The sequence below is a fragment of the Apteryx rowi genome, unplaced genomic scaffold (genome assembly GCF_003343035.1).
Source record: "Apteryx rowi isolate R43461 unplaced genomic scaffold, aptRow1 scaffold_481, whole genome shotgun sequence".
In the NCBI taxonomy this organism is placed as follows: Eukaryota; Metazoa; Chordata; class Aves; order Apterygiformes; family Apterygidae; genus Apteryx; species Apteryx rowi.
Window position 1 is genome coordinate 523,335 of NW_020450740.1, and position 21,940 is coordinate 545,274.

At 38.6% G+C, this 21,940-nt stretch overlaps 1 protein-coding gene across 1 annotated transcript; it reads right to left on the reverse strand.

Moving 5' to 3' along the window:
* Positions 1 to 10,601: 10,601 nt before the first annotated feature.
* Positions 10,602 to 21,551, reverse strand: OCIAD2 (OCIA domain containing 2). The gene is made up of 6 exons (XM_026078617.1): positions 21,492 to 21,551; positions 19,094 to 19,187; positions 16,734 to 16,787; positions 14,411 to 14,458; positions 13,246 to 13,351; positions 10,602 to 11,981 (listed from the first exon to the last, which is right to left on the reverse strand). The coding sequence occupies exons 1-6, from the start codon at positions 21,549 to 21,551 to the stop codon at positions 11,900 to 11,902; spliced, it is 444 nt and encodes a 147-aa protein (XP_025934402.1). The 3' UTR covers positions 10,602 to 11,899.
* Positions 21,552 to 21,940: the final 389 nt, after the last annotated feature.

Genomic DNA, 21,940 nt, shown 5'->3' on the forward strand with positions numbered 1-21,940 from the left:
TGTCCAGCTGACCCACAACATATTTTTCTTAATTCATTAACAAAGCCAGCTGTTTTGCTTAAATACAGGTCACTCACTACTCTTCAGTGATCAGAGTAAGAATTTCACTTTGGATCACCATTTTTATTTTCAATTGGATCTGACATAACAACAAAGCATTAAAAAATTAAAAAAGCATTAAAAGAGTAGTTGTCCTATGGGCCATCATATCTATATGTCAGTAAATGTGAACTAACTCAATTATTCATATTTATTATAAAGCTAATTACTCTTATTCCCCCCAAATAAATTTTAATTGCATAAAAAGTTAACTTACACCTTAATTCAAACACCAGCAAATGAGAGTGAATGCTTAGCTACTGAATTTCTAAAAAAGCTTTAAGTGACTGTTTTCATGAATTCTTAAAACTTAAAAATATGCAGTTGCACAGCCAATTAAAAGGAGCTAGTAGCATTGTCCTAAAATTGGTTGTTACTAACATGCATGAGCACAGAGAGAGGTTTGTGTAAATGTGCCGCAGCTCTTTAACAGCTGGTAAAGCTCTACCAAAAATTCCCAGTCCCAGATGATCTTGTCTTCCCCTAAATTAATGGTCATAGTTATAGCCCCCAAAAGAACATCATCTGACCTTTTCTGGTGTTTGTTTCTATTAGAGGTGTTTGGAACCCATCTCAATTAAAGAGAAAGGTAAATGAAAATACTTTGATTTACCTGCTGAAAGCTTTAACAGATTTGTGGAAGCCTGAAGAATAGCATGTACTATTCCAGATTGAACTCTCAAATTTCGTGCCTATTTGAGATTCAGAAAGGAATCCTGACTTGTCCGCTATTTGTTGGAAGTTGAAAGAGCTGTGGTTTGTTTTGCCCATGGAGGAATTTCCATTTGGTTGCTGTTAGCATGGACCAGTTCAGCCCTTGCCCCGGCACAGACCCGCCGCTCAGCTCCTCGGCTGTCATGCTGCTTCATGCCTTTGACAGTACGGCTTTGTTTGCAACCCAGCCTTTCGGAATTGCAGCCTGAGTAAGTTATCTCTGTAACCTGCTACGTGAGACACTAGCAGTATAAATATCTCTTTACTTTTTGTGGTTTGGTTGCCTATTAAATGGTTTACAGAAATCAATAAATTATGTTTGGATCTTAGTCTCAAGGCAATGAATGGGACAAATTGCATCTCAGTGCTATTTCATCCTCTTGCCTTAGGTCTGTTCATATGGGTTTGTAGCAGTTCAGCTAAGCCAATGCAACTTTGGGTATAAATGGGCTCTAAGTTTATACTTCCAGTGTTTTCTTTGCCCAGTGTAAGAACAGGGCATAAACCACCGGTATCAGACAAATTTTTTGTGAGGCATCTTTGAGAAGCTGCTTTAGAAGCCTGAATCTAGGAACACCATGAAGTGTCATATATAAATGACTTTGGCCAGGGCACAAATTTCATAAGACCATCAAGTTAATTATTCTTTGCAAATAATGAGGAAAATGAAACAACTGGTATTTTTATTTAACCAATGTAAAATGGTACAGCAAAACTAGAAATGTATAAATGTTCAGATTATAAGATATGACTAAAAGTAAACTGATTATTGCTTCTAACAGCTACTGAGAGACCTGCTGGACAGGAGATGACAATCACTCGGAGACATAATTTGTATTTATTTACATGAAATACATGAAAACAGTATTCTTAAAGAATCAAAAAGTAATAGCCATGATTTAAAGCATTCCTTTCTATTTGTTATCTTTAATAATAGTGAATACTAGTCTCTGTTACTTGTATAGCAGTGTTTTAACACTTACCACTTGTTTATTCATTTTACTAAGGTACTGATTTTTTTCCAATTGAACAATTCTAAACTCCCTGAGACTAAGAAATACTGCAGAATCGAAATACATAGTTTCAATACCTAGTTGTAATGTCTTCTGTTTAATAGAAGCATAGTTTTGTAAAACTAAAAAGCAAGTCTTACATGAGTTATTTTCATAATCTGATACTGCAGTACACAAAACAGGTTGTATGATAAAAAAGAAATATTGCACAATCATCTGATACAAAGGCTATTCAATCAAATACAATTTTCAGTCATACTTGAAATGACAAAAAATCTTAAGATGGAGAAATGAAGAGTTTGATAGATTATCTTTGCCAAAACTCAAAGTAAATTATTCAGGATTAAAAATCTGTAGTATATAACCTTTCTGTTGTTTTTCCAGTTGCTGGATGATGCTGTGGGACTCTGTATTTTCAGGATATAAAATCTTGACATGAACTGCTTCCAGAAATAGAAATGTTAAATTAATTCCTTAGATGGAAGAATATACATTCTTCTCTATTCTTTTTAATCCACGGAAGATGCACATTTCTAGTGCATTTAAGAAAAAAAGTTGTGATAAAGCTAAAATTGGGTTCTATATAAATCTAATGCCACAATAAATTTTGTTTAATTCTGTATTTGAAATAATGTTGCTAATCTTAACTATTTTAGGATAACTTGCATTTTATAATGGTGTATCTGGTACAGGAAAAGGTGAATTTGGTTGCAATAGCTGAAATACCTAAACATCAATGATGGATTATCTAGACGTCTAGACAATCTTCTCAGTGAGCCATGCTATGTAAGAAACAAATGTGCTGGTACAGTATTAGTGTATATGGCTATGTGCCTGTGCTGAAGAGGGTCCCCTCAGATTTTATGAAGCACTTTTTGCATTCCTTTCTCCTCTGTTAACCTCTATGTGCTACATAATGTACAACTGCCGACTGACTTTGAAGGCTGCATTGTAGAAACAAGCCGTTCACCATGCTACAGGCAAGAAGGAGCTCCTGAAGCCCAGGCAAGCTCTCGCTATAAGGAGACAAGTAGAGGGTAGTAAAACAAGGGCAAAAAGCAGCCCGGACTGAGCAGCTCTCTGCCAGGGGGGGTGCCGCCAGCCAGAGCTGCCAACTGCTTAGCGATGGCTTGTGAAACCCCTGCCTAGACAAGAGTAGGCTTTGTGTATAACAACGGCCAACGGCAACCTCTGAGATTGTCACAATCTACTTGATTCATGGAGCTAGTCAGTAGAATGGAAGTGATTAAATAACAAGCATTTGCTGCTGGATAAGGTTTCAGAACTGTATTTTGAAATATTATACGTCTGACAATCCTCTATATAGCAGGAAGTAAGTTTGGGCTTGTGCAGTTCAGTTGTAGCAAATCTCAGTCTATAGCTGATGCGAATGATGGGTAGGTTTAAAATATGCCTCTGGGATGAGGAGTTGAAACTATTTCTTGCTCTGACATCCCTGAGCTTGCCAATGTGCCTAACCTGGACAGCACTGCTGCTGAGAGCTCAAAGTGCACATATTTGAGAAGTAACACTTAAAAGATCTAAGTAAGTATTTTTTTTCATACAAGGTTCTAGCATCTGCTTTGGAAGTACCATTGCCCTCAGAAAATCTGAATGTCAAAGACAACAGGAGAAAACCTCCCTTTCCGCCTTAATCCCTTCATCTGCGGGGAAAGGTAGTATATTGTAATCTGAAAAGATTGTTAAAATGTGTTTTCTCAGTAATCTTGAATCTTCTGTTCTCAGCACATGAAGTTTTTCAGCCTCCATTTTTAGCTATTACCTACATTTGTGGTTTGTGGTTCTCAAAGAGCTGTAAGAACATCAGAATCAGCATAATGGTCATCCCGTCTCCCACGCTGGCTGGCACTTGAAAGAGCTTATAGGGAAAAGAAGCTCCTTCATTAGTATGTCCTTCTGTCCTCCTGTGATAAGAATTCAAGAGCTTTATGAGCCAAAATTTGCAACTTGATCAAGCAAATCTAGATGTTTAATAGCCACCAATAGTTTTTTCATAGCCACCAATTCTCTGTGTGGATGGTGCCTCCTTTTTCTTTCCACTATATCCTGTGGCAATAATATATGCAATGTAACTGTGTTTTATTAAGTGCTTTTTTTCTGTTCATTTTAAATCTGGTTTCACTGAGTGCTGGCTGGCTGTCATCTTAATGAAAAACAGCAATTAATTGTCCCCTTACATGATTTTAAGAGACTTCATATCCCTCATCTTCATTTGAGCTATTTTCCATCTGGAGAGTTCTGTTTAAACTCTTGTGAAGAAACCATTCTGTACCTCTGATCATACCTTTTCTTCTCCCCCCTTTCTCTACCTCAGCTGTGTTGTACACTTTTTGAGATGGGTTGGAAGCATTGCAATACTCAAAATATAGATTGGGTCACAGAATTGCTCTGTAGTATAAATCTGCTTTTCCCCTCATTTTTTTCCCTAAGAATTTTTAATGTTCTACTTGCCTTTTGGCTGTCACAGACCACTGATCTGACGTTTTCAGAAAACTATGCAAAATGACTCCCAGATCTCTGTACTGAGACATAATACTGAGTATATTTGTTAGTGAGATTTAAAACTGTGATATAGTTAGAATTGTTTTTCCCCATGTATTGTACTACATATGATAATGAAGCTTATTACCCAGTCTTTTGCTATTGTTTTTTTTCTAGTTTTTATCATTTTATGTCATCAGCAAACTTAGTCATCTCAGTTTTCTTTTCCTTTGTCAGATTATCTGTTAATATGTTGCCAGCATGGCCCCAGAAGCGCTCTCAAGCCTTCTAGCTTTTAAACTGTCTTTGAGGGAACATTTATTTCTTATTTATTTCTCGAGAACCTAATTTTTTTGAGAGACTGTCTCAAAAAACAAACAAACAAACACCAAAGCATGTGCACAGTATGGACTAGATCTCTTTATCCACATCTGCACTTTCAAAAAACACTAACAGATTTGTAAGGCATAACATCTTTCTGTGAAAGCTGTAACTACTTTTCATATGTCATAGGTGTCTCATACTCATGACAATTTAGGACTTTACAAATTCAGCTGTTTTAGGGGTGATTCCTCAAATGAAGTACACATTTGGGAAAACTTTATAAAAGCTAAGTGTTTAAATAAAGTGGCCTTGTATTTCCAAGACAGAGAACTACTTCAACTCTTACATCAGAAGTTGGATCCCTTTTTTTGGCTTTCTCCAGTAGATCTCTGATATGTGACAACAAGAGCAAGTTGGGTGACTGCAACAAGTTACCAGCAGCTCTTCTCATGGTAGACATAGTCAAGGGGAAGAGGCACCTGTCCCCACATTAGCACTGCAGGCAGAGGTACCAGCGTGGCAGCCGAGCTAGCTCTCACTTTGCACACCCCACTCGGTCGCTCCAGCATGCCCCTGCCGCAGAGCTTCTGCTCTTCTCGCCAGCCCTGCCCAGATCACTCCCCTCCCATTCGCTGTGGGTGCTTAGCCTGCCCCTTTCTCTCATTCTCCTCTCAAAATGTAGTAAAATAAACCCCACATCTTATTTTTGGTAGGGATTTATGAAAACTTGGACAGGAGCTATAATTTTTAAAAAGTCCCTAAGGAAATGGGGGTGGGGAGGGAAAAAAAAAGAGAGGCTGTCACAGAAAGACAGATGCATGGAAGGAAGCCTTACCCTAGTCATCACACCAATTCACCAGGTACCTTTTTCATTTTATTCTTTTTGTGTGTTCCAGAAAATAGGCAACACAATGTTTCATTTACTAGACAGTCTAAAGTGATTTGTTGATGGATCAGTTCAGCACTTGGGCATCCACTAATTAGTCTAGAAGCAAACAATTCTGCATTTGCGGTAAACCAAAAGAAACACATGCTTAAGTTTTCAGTGAGCTTTCACCTCTCTTTCATTCCCAGTTTTAAAAGAGAATTATAGACCTGCTGGCTTGCCCAAAAGTCATACTACTCAGTCAGGATTTTAGAGGACTATGCTTAGTTTTCAACCTACAATTGCTTTCACTTCTAAAACACACCTCCATTTTTTTAAATTGCACTGAATGCAATATTTGTGAAACAATTTCAAACAGCTAATAGGAAAGTCTCCAAAGAAAAGCAATGTATTGCAGTTGAGGTTAATGTCACTATATATTTCCTCTTCCACCCTCAGTCTTTTTTTGTTCACGATTAAATAAAGTGGTTTGAGGCTTCCATAAAGCTATTCATTTTGTGTGCATTACAGCTGAAGGCTGTATTTTCTTTCTTGATTTTAGCACTCAGATAAGTAACACTTCCATTTCTCTCTGGGCTATGGACTTCAACTAAGCTGTTATATCCATAAGCACAGAATTAAATTCCTTAGTCTCTGGGTGAAGAAAGTAAGCTCTGCTTTCCAGATATAAATGTTCAGTAGGAAGCTATATATGGTCATCTGATTTTCTGACCTTTTTCTAACATCTTCCTGCCAAAAGGGAATATATATCCTATTATTACAGGAAAATACTAAGAAAAGTTTTAGCACCGTGTAAACAATGCTTGATCCTTTATAAGATCAACTGTTTTTCCTCCTGCAGATTCTCCCCCTCTTATTCCAGACTGAAACAGCTGCTCAGCTCAGACCGGTCTCCCTTATTTTTTTGAAATAAATCATCCCTAATTTCAGAGTATTGATCTTCCTCTTCAATTAAAAAAACCCCCAAAACTCTTTAACTGACTTGTATGGAGTGCATCCAGCTCAGCAACTTGTCCCATCATTATCATAGTAAGAGCCAATACAGTTTAGCTAACTAAGTTGTACACAACTGCTACGAAATGGCTGTACTGACTTACAGTTCTCAGAGCACTCTTTCCTTATCATCACTTTATCTTCCCAAGTAGAAAAATCCTGAGGGGCTGGCTATGAGAACACATAAGGTAAGTAAAATTTTTCCAGCTCTTCCTGTACCTCCTTTGCCTGAAGTTATAATGTAAAATAATCAATATGTATTTAAATATTCCATTCTGAGTCATGCAGTATAACTACTAACACTCCAAATATTTGCATTCCTCTAAAACTTCTATTGAGACCTACACAGCATTTTTACATATCTCCTTGTCAAATCTTAAGGGGCTTAAAAGTATAACTAAGTTCTCTAAACCATCCAATCCTAAAAAATCCAGCATCTGTCTGATTCCACCTCTAGAATATACTTCCAGGCCCCAGGAAGATTCCAACACACCTGTAAGTCACAGCACAATAAAAGTCAATTGGCTCCAATTTTATGAAAATAAACAACATGGTACAGAGTGCATTGTGAGTCTTCCCTGTCCTTTTATAGCTAGTGCTTTGGGGACAGTCAGTTAACTTACTTTTTACATTATTTAAAAATTTTGAAGTTATGTTTAAGAAATATTGCAACATCATTAGTATCTCGCTATGATGGCTTGTTGCCCAACTGCGCACCTGACCAGAAATGATTTTGTTGGTCAAACAACGCAGGGGAAATTGTATTTTTGCAATATTATTTAATAACCTTGACAAAAAAAAGACAATCCTGTTATTTCTCAAATCAACTAGTTTTATGTAGAGCCTGACACTTGAAGGACTTAAAAATTATTCAGCCATAAATTCCCCAAAGTACAGAAAGATACTTTTAAAGACCTTCTGAAGAACAGTTTGCTCATAACTTGTGCTCACTTTTTCTTGGATGTATGCTAATATAGTGCTAATACACCTAAAATTCAGAAAAGAACTTTTTTTCACAACAGCATCACAATAACTCATGAATGTGGATCAATACAATTAGCTGACCAGAGTATTGCCCCTTGCACAGTATGGATATTGATTTAGAAATTTAGGAGACATCAATTTTTATATAGCAGTAAACTTATTACAGCAAAATAATAGGAAGCCTGAACAAGGTTACATTTAAAACAAGAATAAGTAGCTAGGTAATCTTCAGCCATTCAGTCATCTCCAGGAGGTAACACTGACCTCAAGAACTGCCTTGGAGTGTCTGACATGAAGGGACATGAATGTCCTCTGTCACATGTAGCAATCTCCATCACATCACGTGTGTGTGTTAATAGCCTGTCCCAGGTAACCCAGGTGCGATTGGTATTGGTGCGGTTTTGGCTGCTACCTTGATAACAGGTGGGAGATAAAGGGATAGTAGCTAAGACATGTCACCATACAAGTTTTGCTGGCTTCAGTGCGCCTGTGATAATTATGTTATATTCACAAAGGACGTTTACTGCTCTGTAATGGTGTAACCCTCTCTCTCTGTAGTCCCTACTGTAAGCTCCCCCACCATGGGTCTAACTGCCTGTGTATATGGCACAGCTCCATACCCTTGACTCAGACTGCTGAGGAAGAGCTGTAAGAAAGTCTGTAGAAAGACAARAAGGGTAAAATTACAATCCCTGTTGAGAGAGGCATTGTTAATAGCTCAAGAATTCAAGAGGGAAAGCACCAACATCATTGAAATGTATAAAATCCTAAAGGACAGAAACAGGGAGGCTAGTCAGTCTAACCCTTCCCCTCCTGGTTCCTGCCTCCCTGGTTAGAAAAGAGTCTTCAGGTGCCTTATAAGGATGGTGAGCGCTCAGCCTGCCAGCATGTTAAATCTCAGCTGTGTTTTCTGTGTGGTAACCAATTAATAATTGCTTTATACTTTTAAGTGACATATATCCTGCTGGCAGTCTCTTTGTGCCTTGTAAAGATGCCCAAAGAAATCGACTCAAAAGTGGGCTATAACAGTAGACATAGTTTAAAAACAAATAACAAAACAACAGTAACAAAAACAGAGGAGAGTTTTCACCAACTGACAGTGAAGCCCAAACTTTTCAATAGCGGTACACTTAATTTCCAAGTAAACACCATCACTGCATTTAGGGGAAGTGTCTGCTCCTGGTTTCTTGAGATACATGGTGAGTATGCCATCTAGTTCTTCCTCTAGATCTGTTAGCCTTGGATTGTGTGTGGACCATCAATTGTTCAAAAATATGGTATTTTCTCACTGTTTATGAATGTGATACATACTTTAATATCCCTTGCAAAGGGGATTTTTATGTAAAACTGGCCTATTAAAAGCTGGTTCAGTGCAGTAATTTCAGTGTGACTATACCCTATGAACTTCTGGCTTGGTACAAAACACTTCAAACAAGCAATCAGTTTAGGGACTGGATAGCCGCTGAACTGTGCAAAATCATTTAAACATCCTTCTACTCTTTCCTTTGATGTAGAAGACAAATGCTTCAGCTTATGGCATTTTGCTTGCTACACAAAGTTTCACTGGCATCTAAGTACAATAGACAAATTTAATTTCTCAGCACTAAGAGCTAAACTTCACTGAAAGGAGAAAAAAACATGCTGAGAAGAAAGAGGAGAAAGGAAAAAAACAAAAAGTGCATTACAAGAAATTGGTATTTACTACGAACATTATGCACCTATTCCAAATGAGCCAATTTAGACCAAACCAAAGACTTGATTTCTTCTCTATAAAATAAAGGCTTGTAAGAAGAAGCTGGTTCATAGGATTTTTATCATCTTCACCACATCTGTAAATTGGATGAAAGGACTCATTACTTAAATCTCTAAGCTGAGCGCCATCTTATTTTGCATACAAAATGTGCAGATTCCTAGTGTTTTCTCTGACTTTAACCAGGCTGTCCTCCTAGGCAATGCTAGAGCTTGGGAATGCACGTTTAGCTTGGTAGCAGTGAAGGACACTCAGTAGGGTTTCTGGGCATTTTTATAGCATAGCACGCTACATAAAGAATGAATGAAGCATGCTGTGCTATAACGCATAATGCTAAACAAAGAATTTTGATTAAAGTATTAAAGAGGTTATGAAGTTATTACTTTCATTGTTTAGCAATACAGAAAACAATCCATGCTTACAATATTTATTTTCCTAGATTTCAAAAAAACTGTCCATCAAAACTGATTCCAACTAAATTTAAAATACCACATTGACCCAAATATAATGGCTTTTTCTTGAAAAAACATCCACTTGTCTTGCATTTGTTTTCAGACTATGTTTCAGAATGGGCTCTGCAGACCTTTAAAAAAAGCAGACAGCAAGACCTAAGCGGCTGATAGAAGCATGGCGATTAAGGTCTTTGATGAGCATCTGAGCTGGAGCAGGTGCTAGAGCAGAAATTCCAGGATCTGCTGCAGGAGGAAAACCATCAGAGGGGCCTGTGGCATCCTGCATTCTTCCCTCCTTGTGGCTGCAAGACTGCTTTATATTTGAGACAATCTGGAATTTTAAAGCTAATTAGTACTTATATACCAGCTAAATATTCTCCACTCACAGGAAAAGGCTGAAAAGGGGAAAAACTGAAAAAAGAAATGTCTCCTGTGTTTGGATTTAAGGTTCAACAACTCCAGCTCTGGCAAACACTGGGGGCAAACAACACCATGGACATCAACACTTGATTCCACTACTCAAGCGACCACTAGTGAGTAACCATCCTCAGTTACACATGCTTTGGGGTCTTTAGTTGAAATGAGTGAAAACACTGGCCTATGTAAGCAAACATTTATTTGAGGGAAAATCTTCAAAGGCACTTAACTAGCCCAGTAGTGCAAGTGCTCAGTTAAGCTCAAGACCGCTAATGGATTTAGGGTGTCATTCACAGCTGATCTATGTCTGTGGAATACTGCTGAAAGGGGCAGTTCTGGCTTGCTCCCTCCTTGTGCTGGCACTAGCTAGCTATCCCTAAGAATAGTTTGGGGCTTTGATTTTTTCCTCCTTTCATTATGGGATTAATTTCCAGCTAGAGCAGCGAGCTATCCTGGCTGACTGCATTGCTGTATGATCTCTACAGCTGGGATAAGAGAAGCACTGCCCATTTTGGCAGCAACCCTATTAGGTAAGCCTACGCCAAAATGCATTTTCTGCCAGTGCCTGAGCTTTTGCAGTCCTTGATATAAAACTCCCAAGCAGTGGCAAAGTTGATTAAAACCAGGAATTTGTTCTAATGACTCACTTCAGGACAATCCATAGTGTTGTTACACATTGTTGCATGCTAAAAAAACATCAAAAACTCTGCTTCTGGGCAAGTTAATAGGTTCTGATGGGATACTCCTCCTTATAGATTGTCCACAGTGATATAGTTCAGAGTGAGAAAGGGACCATTTTCAGCAACTTTGTCTAACTTTCTACATAATGTAGGCCAAAGAGGCTCAGTTCAACTATTTCTGCATCCAGCTTCTGTTTTGAGCCACAGTCAGAGCCATAATAAACTCACATGGCAGGATTTCAGACTGGCCCTCCGCTCTCCCCCTGTTCCAGACAGCCAAGCTATTTGCAAACACTTTCACACATTCTCCTGCCAGGGAGAATGTAGGCCAGCTTACAACAAGCAGAATGTGTGAAAATGCTTTTAAAAAGCCCAGCTGCTGGCTTGTTTTTCATAGGCAAAGAGTGAAAGTGGTTTTAAAAATCCACCCTGCTTCCATCCTGTAAACCCTCCTTTTTCTCAAGGGGAACTTTTGCTTTTCAGGGTGAAAAGATCACATGGGCTGTCTCTGCCCACTCCAGAGGTGGTTGTTCTTCCATGTTTCACCCCCAGGTCTTTCCCGGATAGCATCCCTTTCATATTGCCTTCACTAAGGCTGCGGCCAAAGAATAGCACTGCAAAAAATGAATAAACAAACTAGCCCACTCCCAACTGCCTCTGCTTTTAGAATCTCAATATTTCAATGTATTTTAAAATATCAACATCATCCATAATTATTTGATCCTTAAGGAAAAAAGTTGGAAAGCGAAAGGAGTTATATTTGTTTTCATACAAGTAGTCAAACAATTCAAATGAATTCCAATTAGGTGAATTAACAGTGCTCTTAATGAGACTGCTGCAGCTAAATTAGAAATTCCTCAGAAAAGGGGGATTTAAAATTAACAAGAAAGGTGTATAAGGTAAAAATGAAGAAACAAATTTAGTTAGCAAACCACAGATAGAGATTTCCTCAAATAATCCTTAGATTTTAATTAAACTAAATCTATGATTTTCACTATATTGTTCAAAGGTTTCAAGAAAGAATACCATTGAACATGAAAAACAAGTAAGAACTTCTTTTAAGTTTCAAGTATGCCTACCTGAGGCTAAGATGCTGAAGGCATTGGACCTTCTTTCTCATTTGATCCCAATTTTGCTTCGCATTCTTTGCAAGTATGATGACAATGCCTACAATATGGAAGGCAAATAAAATATTCCAGAATTTTGCTAGATTTCTTCTACTATAACCATATGGTATACTGGCAAATGTTCCTAAAAAAGTAATCTATAGCTTATGTTCTCCAATTGTTGTAACTTGTTTTATGGGTTATAAACTGAAAACAATGATCTAAATGTCTAAACCAATAAAACTCATTAATTATTATTCTTAAGTGTAAGTAACTTCCAGCAATCATCAAATATACAAGCACTTTCTAAACAGGAAAAGACAGTCCCTGCCTTATCACTAACAACGAACCAGATGCTAGGAGCAGGGGGTAGAATACTTAAGAGTGACATATAGCCACCTGTGCCTAATACAGTGCAAGCAAAGTAATAGCTTTGTTGTTTGGAAAAGAGTGGAAGTAGAAACAGTATATAAAAATTGCTTTGATTCATAAACAGTGAAGCCTCCCGCTATCAGTTAGGCATTTTCATAGGAATAAAAGCTTAGGGTGGTCTGAGGAAAAGATGCAAATACAGAGCAGGGAATGATCTTGTAGGTGGGGTTTTTGGAAGTGCATTTTGCATATGAAATGTGCATACAAGAAGCCACACTGGGAACGAAAAGCAGTAGTGGCAGCTGACAGAGGAGGTTAGAAGGAAGTCAAAGTGTGATTTAGCTGGAAAGAATACTTTACACAAAATTTAGAACACAGTAACTAGAACCTAGAGGTGGCAGGTAACAGGAAGCAATGGGAAGATCCATGATATAATTAGAGTTGTGAGGGGAAAAAAATCCTTGTGGTTTGTGTTCTTCATGGTTTAGCATAACAGCATGAGACTGGACAGAGCTACAAAGAATGAGGTTGAAATTATTGTTGAAATATAAGGATAGTATTTAAAAAAAAAAAAAGAATCTGCAGTATATCTGGCCTGATGTATGGTACAAAGGAAGACTCAAAGGGCCAAGTGATAAAGATCGGGATACACTTCAGAGGCACAATACTAGATGAAAAGAGAACCAGTAACTGTTGTTCCACCACAGTTAAAAAGTAAAATAATTTTATCTAAATTACGGATTTCCTAATAACCTGTACGACACTGAATTTAATTTGCTCTTTCTGAAGAATATGTGTTAGTTTCTCATACTGTTATATATAACTTAAGGACAGAAGAGTAGTACCTCATGACCTGAACACAGAATTTAAATACCTGGTTTTGCTGCATCACATTATTACTCTACTTTTAAAACTATTTTTATTTAGAATTAGTGATTTAAATAAGGACAAACCTTTTCTGTGGTGGACCAGATGGTGCAATACCAATTTTCTGGAACTTTTTTTGGCATTCTCCTATGTATGACATCTTTCCAATGGCAAAACCTAAGATGCTGGCAACTGTAAAGACAGATCACAAAATATTGTTACTATACGAGCTTAAATGAGGAGTCTTAATTGGCTCCTTTTTAATCATACTGTATGTAACTATGTATGTATGTATGTATGTAATGAACTGTATGTAACATGTCTTCTCTAAATGCTTCACGAACACATGTAGAGTTATACTGTATCATAGGGATTATTTCACCTAGTATTGAAATCCAGCTATCTGTCACAAAACACAGCAATCAGTCCAAAACAACGCAGACAGGAAAAGGATATCATATTCAACTGGAATTACAAGATTCCAGATTCAGAGGAGCAGATTACAAAGACAGCCCAAGGTGAAATTCAATCACAATGTCAGCACTAATTTCCCTTGCCCTTTTATGTACACTGTGGTATTTCTGATGACCACCATTCCAACACTATCTTCTCAGGATTTCCAAGAAGTTAGTACTTCAGCCTTCCATACTATCACACTAGGGCTTTCACTCATTACGGAATCAGAAATAGAACACTACTTAAGCATCCTCAATTTTCTGTTGAACAAAACCATTCTCAGAGGGACACAAACTTCGTTTCTTGACATTTAAAAGTGTTATGATTATATGATACAGTTTGTGTTTTGTTCTTATTTTCTTCAGCAACCTCAGGTTCATATATAAAATGAACATATGAAAGGAACATACTATTTTATACATTATACTACGATGGTTCCTTGATACATTAGCTGTGTCATCTGCTAAGTGTGGCAGATCAATGAAGCTGACATTGTTTATGAAACAAAGAGGAGATCTGAGTTTTTGCCAATTTGAGAGGATAGATGAAATAAATATAAACTGCTACGGAAAAAGTTTACATTAAAAAAAACCTGAATACGTTTATTTTTAAACACAGCAGAATTCTGCTTTCCTAAATCACTGTGGTAACATCTCATAAATTCCAAAAGAGGAAGAATTTGAAAAGATATCCAAAGAGATACATCTGCAGTTCACAAGAAAGTGTAGTTACTCAAGGTTTGCAGATCACCAGCAGATAACCTTTCCTTTCATTTTAGAATCAGGTCCAACTTACTTGTCATCTTAGGTAATGATCCAAACCTGGGGCTTGCTGAGAAAATGCCTACAATAAAATGAAATAGTCAGCATGTTTATTCACTTCAAAAACCCACCAGCACTCAAAACCATAGATGGTATTTTTGCAAGGAGCTTTTGCATTTCTGAAGGTGAAGATGATACAAAAAACTTCAAAGTCCACCAACCTAGATTTAGGAACATCAGGACACATTCCACTAGTTCTTAGTGCAAGCCTAAGGCACATGAGGAATAAACTCTGGACTGGGCAGGATTCAGTGCAAGTGGTAGTTTAGAGTGCAAATCAACCTGAAAGCAGCATGGCTCCTGATGGTGACATTTGCAGCATTGAAGGAGGAGGGATGGGTCATGTCTCATTACAGAAAAACCTTGTAAAGGTAATAGGGAACTGGAATCTCTTATTCAGGGTACTTACTGCTCCTTGTGCCAAGAGAAGCAAGCTCAGAATGCTCTACAGCAGCTCTCTGTGGCCACAGACCAGACTAGTGTTAACCTTGATCACAGATATCTAGTCGCCTTCTCTGGAAAGGAGAGATCAGACTAGTCATACTCATACCGATATTTTGGCCTTTAAGAGGAGATACGAAAAAAGTAAGAAAACTGAAAGATTCTCTTTAGCTTTTCCCTCCAAAATCCACATCCCCCAAGTTAAGACCTCTAGGAGCTGGAACCACTGTGCCCCCGGGGAGCGTTTGTCTGGCACAGGAGTGCTGTGCTGTGGAGGAGAGCTCCACACAGCAAGACTGCCACAGCAGAGGCCAAGTGGAGTGAACACTGGATTCACTGTTATGTGCATTCACACAGTGTCAGTGAGACTCAGAAGCTCTAGCTCCTTCTAGAGCCAGCGTACTGCAGTTGTCAGAGAGGAGCATTCAGACAGAGGGGCATTTAGTCTATGCTAAGCGCAGGGGCCTTTGCCCACAGGTAGCTATGCAAAATATGTATATTTTAAATTTGTTCTTGGCGGGAAGGGGGTGGAAAAAATTGGCATTTGTTTCTAAACAGCACCCTTTTGCAATTGTTAAGACACAATAATGATTGTTGGAAATGGGCATTTGCTATTTCACAGCTGATCAGAAATGTCCAAACACAATGCAGAGAAACTGAGAGGAGTACCCAGTGCCAAAGGGTGACATATTAGCTCCTGAGAAAACCCCAGAGCCCTTCCCAGCACTACTCACTGGTTTTCAAAAACATGTGTAATCCCTTGCCTTCCCTCACACACTTTCCAGCCTTGTTCCTTCCCTCACCTTCCCTATTTGCCTTCAAGCTCTTAGGCCAAGTATGCACCAGGGAACCCACATCAGCCTCTTGTAGAGTAGTACAGCTTTTAGATTTCCTGTTCAAGTCCTCCTGTTCATCTTGGTTAAAAAGGAAATGTGATCAGACAGGAAACAGTAAAAGTGTCTGTGACAAAGCAAGGGGCTTGCAACCACACAAAGTGAGAAAAGGCTGGGCTGTTCCCACCTCCTTCGTTTGCTGTCTCCTGCCACCCATTCCTTTTAGCGCCTGGATTCTTCTCTCTTTCTTGCTCCAGCCCTATGACTTTTCTTCTCTCCCACCTGCCCTCGCTGTAAGCAGGGGCTGGTATAGGCTAAAAGACTCTAGCTTATTTACTTCTGTGAGATACACCCATCTTAGCAATCTTCAGGGTTAATCTCCTTCACTCTTTATCTGAGACACTATCTTAAACCCTATTATCAGTCAAGATCCCCAGAAGGGAAACTTGAGGTGAACTGAGTAGAACCAGGCTCATTCGCTACATAAACAGAATACAACTCTCTTTTGTCTTGCTCTGCAGACCACCAGTCATCTCTATAAAAAGCGCTCTGTCCTCTCATTTTGGCAGTATTCCTTGTCCCTTTGCACCAAAGCTGTATTCATACTGGTATGTGGTCACTGTAAAAATGTTGCCAGCGCTTTCCAAAGAAAACAGCATTTAGAGCTACAGTATCAGATTCTGATGCCCCTGCTCAGATTGTATGATGCTTTGCCCCACAGGCAGCCCCAGTGAAGGCTCCACTCGAGTACACATGGTCACAGTGACAGAATCTAGCCATCAGTCTTTGAATTCATTAATTATTTTTTTTAATTCACATTTTTTCAAAATGATGAAGGTGACACCACATACCAAATGAACAAATCATTTTAACAATGACGGTGATGAGTGAGAAGAATACTGATTTTGAAAAGCAGCAAGCTTTAGAGAAATCTGCATTTCAGTAGTAATTCTAGAGTCTCAGTTTCATAACTTGGGCCCATCTAAAAGTAATTGTACTTGTACATCTATTTTTTCTATTTACCTTTCAAGACTAGCCCCTGGGTGACAAGCATGCTCCCAAGAGACAAAGGAAGAGCTGTAAAAATAAAAAGAATTAACATCTCTGCTATCAGGCAAAATTTGTTACCTATTCAATAAATACATTACTCTTTTTATACCATCTCTGTAAAATCACCGTTGAGTATCTGTCTTAGTCACCTATTACACCTCTTCATTCAGAATACAATCTCTTTAAAGCAAGGATATGTTCACACTGTGCTGCCATAAGGCATGTTGTGGCATCTGGAGCTAATGCATTATATAAGTAATAACTTCCAGAATTTTAATATCTCCCTTCAATACTGCAAAACTGGTAATGGCAGCAGCTCCAGTTAAATGCTGAAACCCTTTTCAGATCTTCTCCCTTCAGAAAATGTGTATTTTGTATAAAAACCGATGCAATGGACTGAAAAATCAGGCAGTAAAACACAGTATCTATTCTTTTAGATGCCTTGACACCTAATAAATCTCACAAACCCAAGCCAGGGAGCCATGCTCCCCTGTCAGTGTATGGGTAGCGTTGATGTCTAAGAATGAATCTAAAGAAGCCCACTGCTGAGCAGGAAAGTCACTAGACTAGACAGAAGGAAATGCAAGGTGCAATCTGTCTGTATTTCAGATTTAAAATCATGCATTGTCTTGCCAAAGAAGATACTAAACTTTTATTTCAAACATCAGGAAGGGGCCAATCCTTTCTTTAAAGCAAGCAAACAGTGAAGTCAGGAGAATGTGGCAATGTCTGTTCTGCCTCAGGACCCTTATTCCCTGCAAGAGCCTATCGAAGATTTGAGAACAAGTCCTGGTTCCCCTTCACTGAACAACCCATCTCATCTTCCTTGGGGAATAGTTATTCTACAGGGAGTTCTGGACTGGGTTCTCTCATTTCTTCTCATTGTAGGCGATCCATTTTGTACACAAGAAGCTACAATAAAGTCATGGACCTACTGGAGCGATTCCAGTGAAGGGCCACAAAGATAATTAAAGGACTGGAACATCTCATACAAAGAGAGGCTGAAAGGACTGGGACTGACTGGTCTAGAGAAGAAAAGGCATGGGGGGATCTTAAGAATGTGTATAAAAACCTGATGAGGGGCAGTAAAGAAGACAGAGATAGAGTTTTTCAGTGGTATCCAGTGAAAGGATAGGAAGCATTGGGCACAAACTGAAATACAGAATATTCCACTTATATATGAGAAAAAAACCTTTTTTAATGTGAGGGTGGTCAAACACTGGAACCGGTAGCCCAGAGAGGTTGTGGAAGATGGGCATGACTCTGCGCAACCTGCTCTAGCTGACCGTCCTTGAGCAGGGGGGTTGGATTAGATCTCCAGAAGTCCCTGTCAGCCTCAGCGATTCTGTGAGTCTATGACAATAGTGAGTTGGAAAGCTGAAACAGTAGGATGACTGCAAAGTCTAGTGATTAGGTCACACTCATGAGTACTAGTCCCAGCTCCAATTAATGTAAGAGTGAAGCAATCTAAATAAGAGGGACTGAGAAAATCAACAAACACTTTATAATCTGATGGTTGGCTACAGCTCTCAGGAAGTAGATGATGTAAGTACAACTGCTTTTGTGCTTGGAGTGACCCAAAGCTAGGATTCTCATAACTCTCATCTTTTTAACCAAGAGGCAACTGAATGAAGAAAAGAAAGGGCCCCCTTGAGTTTTTATGTGGCATTAATCATGCCCTGTGCATGACTGGACAAGATCTAACTGCATTAGATCTTGCACATAAAACAGGCAGGGGAACACCTATTTTGTGAATACCAGTTCAGCACTAACAAGATTTGGACAATTATAAACCTCTCTAGTAGCAGTTAGGGATTTTTTTTTATGCCAGTAATGGCTAAATACTAACTATAGCACCAAAATTCCTGTTGTGAATTCAGCCATTAGGCTTGCTATCCTGCTAGTTTGATATTTCTCGGTTATAGCTATTGCTGTTGTTTTTATTCTCAAAACTAAACACTGACCTGCTCACTTCTTGAATACATTCAAAGGCAAGAATAAGTATGTAATAAAGGAAAACATTCCTATGGTTGGTTTAATAACTGACTTCATGAATAGAATGCCAACTCTAAATTTATCAATATAAGTTCATAGTAAACTAGTAAGAGCTTAATTCAGCCACCTTTACTTATGATGATTACAAAAATAATTCAATTAATTTTATACTAACACATTGCTCAATTTAAACCTAGGTGGCAGAATTAACCCACAATAATATTCCAACAAAAAACCCAAAGTATTATAATAAATGACTAGGCATTTTGCAGTCAATTTTGCATAAATACATCAAGCAATCATTCTCAGTGAGATAAGAATAAGTTTGGATTACTCACCTCTGTACCAGAAACTTTCCTTTTTGCATTCTTCACAGATCCTTGCAATTTCTGCAGTATTATGAGTTTGTGAGATGGGACAATAAAACATCGGCTGAAAAGATAAGCCTGGGTTAGCTTATTGAATTTCAGCTCACAAGAAGAAAAAATTAAATCAGTTTAAGAAGAAAATTAAATCATTAAAACACATAAAATGCAATGCAAAAACCATCCAAACAATCAAAACTCATTGTTTGGTTGTTAGCAGTGTGACGAAATACTTGATAACCCAGTAAAGAAATAAAAAGAATTACACAGATTTTAAAGTTAAACCACTCATCCTATTGGCCTATACTTTCCAAAAATAGTTCAGTTGTTAGTTCACCTCCGAAGTATATTGCCTTATTCCTCTTAACCATTTTATTCTCATGAGTTATATCAGCTTTCTGGAACAGAAATAACAAGGAACAAAGGTAGTGTGGGAGCTTCTTCAAATTAAGTTCTGCCCAGTACAGAAGCCAATCGAAGTTCAGTAAAAGTAGATTTTGTAAGTATTCAAAACAGGATCAACCTAAGCTCTGTCAGATTCCCTTGGTCTAACTTTATCTCTGTGCAGTTTAAATATATTCATGGCATTCACTGAACTCAAACAGACTGGCTTCACCTTTGTAATAATTAGCTTGTCAAAAAGTTTCTTTTAGGTTTATGGTAACTGTTTTTTCCTTTTGTTTTGACTGGAAGAAAAAAAGTGACAGTATTCTCCCATGCATTTTACTATCCATGGTATGGAGATGTGGTTATCAGTAATTATTTTCCTTTCTTTAAGAGGTGATTCAGTTATCAGTTTTGGCATGTATAGTATTATCGCTGGACATCTGAAACATGTGCTATAGTTCGTACTCCAAAAATCTTGCTCCAGGTTCTCTGCAGCAGCCATTGTCATGAGTCAAAATTAGTTGAAATTTCAGTGCTTTTCTGTAAAACCACAACATCTACAAACGTAACTGTTCTTGAAAGAAAAAAACGTAGACTTTGTAGAACAAGCAGTGCTTTGGGAAAAGAGCACATTAATCTATTACAGAATTATACATCATTTTATGCCTGACTGGTGCATGATTTTGTAGCTATAATAATGAAATGCATTTATTGGCTGCAGTCACACATTTCGCTTTGAGCTAATTAATATCTCAATCCTTCTTCAAGTATTGCTCCCACTAAAGTTAATGGTTGCATTGCTTTGGTAAACCCCACAGAACTTACTCCAAACTAGTTTCACAGCAGGGTCATGAGCCAGAACATGAATTTTGCTCATACAGCAAATATAATAAAACCTGAACAGGCTAAGAGAAAGATAAGGAAATGAGTGTCAGGGTCTCAAGACCACAAACAGGCTCTGCAACCTCTTTACCTCCACAAACACCCTGCCAGAGGTTCAGCTACCTATGTTCAAAGTCAGTTCTAATAAGCCACAGTTGTGTAACCTTGAATTATATTCTGTGAAAACAGCTAAACTGGGAGAAAAAGCTGTGAGAAGCTTTGCCCCAGACCTCTGCCCCTTGGCTCAGGAAGCTGCATTTAATCTCAGGCCTTTGCCTGAACTGTGTTGTAGGTAAGACTGTACCTTGCCTTTTACCATGATGAGCCAACTTGGCTTTCTGGCTTACCCTCATTCCTACCGACTTCCTTCCTTCCTTAGGCCTCATTCCTACCGACTTGCCTGGCAATCACTGAATTGCTGGTTGACTCTGGTTAACATCACTGGACCTGTTCTCCTCCTCTCTTTTGGGCACTGTGGGACTGTGTCCTTGTCAAGCACTGCCCCTGCCCGCCTCACTGTCACTCTTGGCTCCCAGGCTGACTTCCCTCACAGATCAGCCCACTTTTGCTGCTGACAGTGAGTGGTTATCCGCAAGGCCATACCACATTAAAATTCCTTTTGGCTAATTACATGCTCACAGTATAAAATGGCAAAATCTGTCCCCCACGGGTGGCTGATTTCTCCAGCAGAGGGGAATGCTCAACTTCTGTAAAGGACCAGGGCAGGTTCTAGCGCAGCTATGGTTCCCTTCTCCCCTTCTGAATACACACACCTGACTTGGTAGTGGGACAGGTTATACTAAACTAGGGCTGTACTATATTGAACCAGGTCTCACCCAGTTCTTAACTAGTGTAAAATCCCTTCTGAATCATTGCCAGTTAGCATAAATTACAGCCCACTTTCAGGGGCTTGAGAATCAAAAGCTCCCAGTCCTCTGAGTGTCGTGAACGAGCAGGAGTAAGAGACAGCCTTTTCTTTTCTTCATTTATGTGCTTAAGCTAACAGGTATCTGTTTATCTCTTCAGCAAGAATAAGCAATGCAAAATCCTAGTTAATGCCTAGCAATAGCATCAAAAAGAAGAGAGAGGCAACCCAACTTACCCATCCAGCTTGCATTAGTGGGGCTGTTTGATTTTTCTCTTGGGTTATTTCAGAAGACATTGTCTCTGTCTTTTTTGTCATCTTTTGCTAATGGTCTTGGTCAGCAGGAATGATGTGTTATATGCTTGCCTACCCTTCTTTCTGCTAGGTACAAAGGTAAAAAACCAAAGTATCCAATTCTCATAGGCAGTTCAATATTTACCTAGGAATAGTAACACCCACGTTGAAAGGTTTTTACAGCAGATAGCCTCCAAATGACTTGATTATACATAGTTTAGAGCATAGTGTATCACTCATCAGCAATATAGAGTTGCATGGAGCCTAATTCAAACAGGAAAGTAAAGGGTAAAATAATATGCTGGAACATGATATAGCTCCCAGCCATAGAGAAATAAGAATAAACACGAGCAAGTCATCCAAAACCTTTCCCACTGTGACTATATTGCAGG